Below are 6,493 nucleotides of genomic sequence, written 5' to 3' on the forward strand. Positions count from 1 at the left end.
TACACCCAAGCCCCATCATGTACCCAGAGTGGGCTGGCAGAAGCTTGCAGAATTCAAACCGGTTCCTCAGGAGATGAAAGCACTTACAGCAGCAGAGAGAGAGAGAGAGAGAGATGGCAAGGCACGGCTCTAAGTCCTGTCACATGGCCAGAAAGATACAGGAACAGCTTCATCATGGAAGGAACCGAAAAGGAATGGTGGGTACCTGCGTCGCTGTAACTAAAGCTGATGGGATTCTTTTCTCACCGTGTGACAGTCACAGTGTTTGTTTAAAATTATTTGTTAATCATGCTTTGCAAAGGTCAAAGCAATTTACAATAAAAACATTTAAAAACACACTAAATGACCAAAAAACAACCGACGCTTCTGTTGCTGTCCTTAAACCATGTTTGTACAAATGACCCCCCCAGTTACAAAAATCACCATGCAAGAACCCTCGTTATTTAGTAGTTTTAAAGATCAGCATTAAGATTTTAAATGTTATTCTACAGTGGCTCGGCAACCATTGAAGCGATACCAATACAGGGGTTATGTGGTCGATTCGACGCCCAAGTCAACACACGGGCCACCGAGTTTTGTAAAGCACGCGGAGCCAGTAAGGAATCCTCTGGAATTCCAAGCAAGAGCGCCCCACAGCAATCGATCCCAGAAAAGGGTAACAACTGCAATGCTGTTTGAAAATCATCCCGAGACAGAGAAGCTTAAGGCTCGTAACATTCGCAGCCCATAATAACCGGCCCTAATGATGTTAGTAATGTGTACTTTCATAGATAAGATTTGGATCAAGTCGAACACTGAGATCATATACATGATCAGAAAAATTAAACACATGACCTCCATGATCTAATGAGAGGAAAATCCAAGGATACAGGTCACCTCCCAAGTAAAATAATCTCGGTTTTGGAGAGGTCTAATACCAGAAAGTATTGCCATTTCTGAATTGTACCTAAATAAATTTCAACTAACTTCAAAACACGAGCTACGGAACGATTTCTTGGTACAAAGAACTGTGTATCATCTGCATAGACACAAAATGTCAGGCCCAACTCTGCCAGCAATTTATATCAAGGGGCCACACAGATATTAAAGAGGGTTGCTGAGCCCTTAATAACACTCAGAAGGCACACCAGCAGCACAAACCTGCTGAAAATACCCACTGAGATATGAAGGAAAGCACTTAAATGCAACCCCTCCGACACCAAACCAAAGAATTTAACGATCCCAAGGGTCAAATGTTCATGACACAACCATAACAGGATGTACATCTGGCCCCAGAAAACAGTTATCAACCATGGATAAGAACAAGGTTTCAGTATTACGGCTTTTCCTAAATCGTAATGCAAGCTCCTGCCCACCCCTTGGAGCATGAGAGAAAGCATTGGGAGTCTGGCAGTGGCCTCCACACACCTCTGCCTTTCTCTCAGCCCGAGCGAATGCAGGAAAGAAAGCCGAGTCTAAGAAAGATTTGGTTGCTTAGGAAGACAAAGCCATTAACTATTATTATCCCAGTAGAAATAGGAATGAGCAACAGGAAAGGGATACTTTCAAGAGACTTAGGCCGGCCCATTGTCAGAGACAGGCTGCTGGGCTCCATGAACCATTGTTCTAACTCAACAGGGCGCATCTTACCTTCTTTCTTTTGCAATACATCCTACTGTTCATATCATGTCAATTTGTTTCTACCTGGAGCCCTCATCTGTGGGAATGTCCTCAAAACCCAACACTCTCTCAATATATAAATGCTCCCTGCCTTCAACCTTGCAGTCACAGCTGAGGAAGAGACCTGTGCAGTTCTCAAAGCTCATTGTGTGTTGGTCTAGTAAAAGATATCATCACCATGCAGAAGCAGCGCTGGCACAGCTATTACAGCTCTGCAGCACACACGCAGCCTAACAACCAGATGGGATACCTTGCATGCACAGGCATGCAACCTATTTGCAACATGTATAATAAGTACACACACACTAATCCCTGTAATGGATGCATAGTGCATATACATGGGAGTCTTAGTTTCCAGGGTTTATCTTCCCTGGGAAGATATCAGTGTTTATTATAATTAACCAAATGGCAGAAAATCAGTGGGGGAAAAAAAGATCCCCCTCCCCCAATGATTTTCTCATTTTCATTGGTGATAACTAACACTGGCAAACTCCCAGAGAAAATAAAATAGAAACTGAAAACGAAGGTCCCTAGATACCAAGTGTCGTCCACGCCAGTCCTGCAGAGCCACTGTTTTTCCTAGATATCCCCAATGAACATGCAAGATCTGCAATTAAAGGAAGCAGTGCATGCAAATAGGCCTCATGCATATTCACTGTGGACATCCTGAAAAACCAGGTGTCCGTCTGGCCCTTCCCTTCAGACTGGCCACTCTGCATATGCGCAGGGCACACAAGTGGTACCTAAACAGGTTACAATCCACACACCTTCCCCGAGCTGTCCTTATGACCCCAAAAGGCAGTCTGCTTTTCAGGATAGCGACCATGAATATGCATGAGATTCATTTGCATAGACAGCATTGAGAATGTACTGCTTACAGCAACTATTACTCTGAGCATCACTATTGGCAGTACAACCGGGGGGGAACTGTAGTATTACGGTTACATCTTCCACGCCCTCTCCCCCGTGCTGGAAGAAGACAGCGGGAGGGCCCAACGTCACTCCACCCTCCCCACGCGTTATACTACGCTCCATGCCCCTGCCTCTCCGATAGCGCTCACAATACACTTCCGCTTCCGGTCCCCTCACCCCAGTCCTCGTTGCTGAGCAGGTTGTCCCGGAAGAAGCGGCTGTCCAGCTCGCTGATGTACAGCTCCGTGCCCATGGTGGCGATGGCAGCGACTCCGGGTCCGGACGGGTTCTACACAGTCTGCGCTCCGCCGCTCTTTCCGGCCCGCCCCCAGCCAATCCCGGCCGCCGTCACCCGGGGCAACCGCCAATCGGCGCCCGTCCTCGGAACCCCTTGCCCGCCCCCGGCAGCAAGTCCTGGCGCCTATTGGGGGGCCGGGATGATTGACGAGTGGCTAAAGGCCATTGGGGGCGGGACTTACGAGCAGGCATCGGAGCGGCGTGCGCAGAGGCACTGCATAGGCTTCTGGGGATGTAGTTTTGCTGCTCCTCCTGGAGTCCCTCAGGCTTTGGCTGCCAGCACTTCTGGTTTTACAGGTTTTAAAAACGAGGTCTAGGTCACATCAGCTTTAAACAGTGATAATGGGGCTCCAACCCAAAAGAAGTGCCATGGTGGGTCGCACCGGAGTCCATGGAGCCCAGCATTGTCTCTGACTGTGGTCACAAAGACCAGGCAGACCCCCAATCATTGACTATTTATCGAATCTGATGATGTCACCGTGAATTCACTGTACATCACCACCAAAACCGTAATATATCCTCCAAAAGATAAATGACCCTTCCTATTAGTTTGATTTGATCTGACACTCCATTAAGCTAAGAGATAGCACACTTAAAAAAATCAAAGTATTTTTTTCCTCAGTGCACACATATACTGTGGAATTTGGGGCCAGAAGATGTGGTGGAAGGAATTAGGAGAGCTGTGTTTAAAAAGATTTAGACAAGTTCCTGAAGAAAAGTCCATAACCGTTAGCCATGCAGACTTGGAAAGCCATGGCTTATCCCTGCTTATGTACAGAATTGATCCATTCTTTGGATCCTGGACTGGTCACTGGCAGAGAGAGATAAGACGCTGGGCTTGGTTTGACCCAGGATGGCATTTCTTACCTCTTACTGCTTTATTTGTTTGCTGTTACTTCTCAAACATTTGACCGTGGTCTCTGTCTGATGCATGAAGGGGGTAAATTAGCTGGGGGAGATACAGAAGAAAGAGGCAATGAACAGGCAGGCAGGGTGTGGAAACTAAGTGAGAAACATTATAATCCAGGCTACTGCCAATATTTTGTACCCACCTCTGGCCTTCACCTCATGCATCTGCCAAAGTGGACTTTGGCCTTGAAAGCTCTGCCTCAATAAATGGGTGAGTCTATAAGGTGCCGCCTGCCTCTAACTCTGCTACCCCTCTCACTAGGTGCCTGCCACATCTCTCCTCTCAGCTCACAATCACAGGGAATACCATCTGTCTCTTATCCCCCACAATCACGGTTAGTGATATTCTATACACAAAAGGAGTGGGAAAAGGAAAAAAAACATCAGACTGAGGATTAAACCTTCAGGGCCTGAGGAGAGTGCGCCGATAGCTGCAGCCCTCTCCCTTCCTCTCTCCCTGGTGTCTCCTCCATGCATTTTCCAAACATTATCTTAGTTTTCATTCTGACTTAGTTTTAGTTGTTTCCTATAGCAGAACTATACCAGAAACTGGGGGAGAGACCCTGTTTACTTTCCTTTTAACCCCATAGCCCCGGCTCTCAAAACCCCTTAAGAGGATAAAACTCAGATTTTTTTCCTCACAGTGCAGTGCATTAATAAAGATTAAGCCTCTGGTCCTGAAAATAACTTGGTCTCTGCTTCCGTAAAACATTCAGATCCTCCACCCCTATCTTTCCCTACTATCTACATGTCAGCTGGTTAAAAAAAACACCAACAACCACCCAAGATGGCCGATTCATCACCTAAAAAGTCTACATTTTTCATCAAGTACCCACTGTTTCACATCCTCATCAGTGTTTTCTTTGAGACGTCTTTCAAATACATTCATACAATTCTGTACCTATAAGTGAAAGGGTGCTGGACACAGCACCCAGGGAATGGCTTCAGCACCCAAATCCTAGACACTGGGCCTAGATTTCTGGCTTCTGCCAATTCTAAATTAGCACCTGTGACCAGCAAACTAAGCCTTCCCATCCATCCCTGCCCCCAACAAGAAAGGTCATTCGCTAATACATCACAGTTTCCCACACAAGAAGGGGAACTGTGATATCATCAGCAGGGCCAGGTCTCCCCCACAGCATTCTGGGACATGAAGTCCAGCTCCTCCCTAGGCAAGAACCACCACAAAATAAGAGTCAGGTGTTCACACGCCCCCATCGGGAACCACTTGGAGAAGCGTGCATGATGTGTCAAGTTGCCCCATTTGCCAAAAAATTGCCCTCGAGGACCTTAAAGGTGATGCTTAAACCATCATACAAAAAATATATTTTATTCCTTCTTGTGAAGAAAGACAACATCGGATAGAGAGTGAATTTATTTGGGTTTTATTCCACTTTTTAAATTAAATGTTTTACATTAGAGTAGATGACAGTAACGCGCTTCAAGGATCCATTTTGGCACCATTGACGTCCGTGCTTCCCATCGACTGCTCCAGCCAAACCAAAAAATATAATTTGCAGTTGTGTAGAGAGGAAAGTCACTTCCTGATCAACCACAAGACAGTAAGACAACTTGGTTTTCAAGGCCGGGAAAGCTTCTCACCGCTAGGAGTTGAGGAAAGTGGTTTCACACAAAAAGTTTTCGCATCTTCTTCGCCATCTCCTTATCGCGCTCCCGCGCTTCTCCGCCAGTCGCCTCAGCTCCCGCCTCGCCGCGGCGTTCCCCGGCTCCAGCCGCAGCACCTCCTGCAGGTCCACGCCCGCCTTCTCCAGCTCGTTCAGGGCGGCGTGGGCCACCGCGCGGCGGTACAGCGCCTTGACGGCGCACGGCTCCCTCTCCAGCGCCTTGTCGCAGTTGTGGGCGGCGTTCTCGTGCTGGCCCAGGCGTATCTGGCAGGCGGCCAGGTTGGCGTGCAGCGCCATCTTGGTTCGGCCGTACTCCTCCCCCACCTCCGCGGGACGGCGGTCGCCACGGAGACCAGGAAGCTCGCAGCGCGCCCGGTCTTCGTAGCGTCGCGCAGCCCCCCAGGCCGTTGCCCTGCCGGAAGCTCTGGGTTTCCCCGCTCCTTGTCGCGCAGGGCCAGGCTCCACTTCTCCTCAAATGTCATTTCCCACGATCCCTGCCGGGGGTGAAGCCCGCCAGGCCGAGGGTGAAAGCGCAGCCGGGACTGTATTGCGTTGGGCAGGCCCGAACTCGGCCACACTCCCCGTCCAGCATGGTCTCCAGGCACTGGTCCAGCACCAGCGTCCCAGCAGGCACGTCACCCTCCCCCAGGGTCAGCTCTGTCCACTCGCCGGTTTGCCGCACCGGAATCCCCCTTCCCCTGCAGGTGCCCCGCCGCCTTCCAGGTCAAGGTGCACATGGCACAGCGAGCCTCCTTGGGGTTTCTCCACCCCGGTGCCCTGCACCAGGACCGTCTTCATGAAAGTTGCCATCTGGGCTGACCCAGGGGCTGGGGTCGTCAGGGCAAAGGTCACTCATTTCAAACTGGCTGTCAGCTCGGTCCTCCGGCCTCGTGTTTGGACATTCTCGCCTCAATGAGATGATCCCCCTGGGAGGGATTTTTTGGGCATGGCGAAGATGCAAACGCAGAAATTCTAAAAACACCACCACCACGATTCTTCAACCCTGGAACCTACTGTAGGAAGTATCAGAAAACTCAATCGTGGGTTTTGGGTTTTTTTTCCAAAACTTGCACCCTTCACAGAAAGTTATA

The 6,493-nt window shown here is 49.1% G+C and overlaps 1 protein-coding gene across 1 annotated transcript; it reads right to left on the reverse strand.

Moving 5' to 3' along the window:
• Positions 1-5,381: 5,381 nt before the first annotated feature.
• Positions 5,382-6,456, reverse strand: LOC115081448 (FK506-binding protein-like). The gene is given in 4 exon segments (XM_029585921.1): positions 5,382-5,842; positions 5,892-6,125; positions 6,128-6,206; positions 6,208-6,456. Coding segments are annotated over 4 exon segments (825 nt in total). The 5' UTR covers positions 6,259-6,456.
• Positions 6,457-6,493: the final 37 nt, after the last annotated feature.

Source organism: Rhinatrema bivittatum, unplaced genomic scaffold (assembly GCF_901001135.1).
Source record: "Rhinatrema bivittatum unplaced genomic scaffold, aRhiBiv1.1, whole genome shotgun sequence".
Classification (NCBI taxonomy): Eukaryota; Metazoa; Chordata; class Amphibia; order Gymnophiona; family Rhinatrematidae; genus Rhinatrema; species Rhinatrema bivittatum.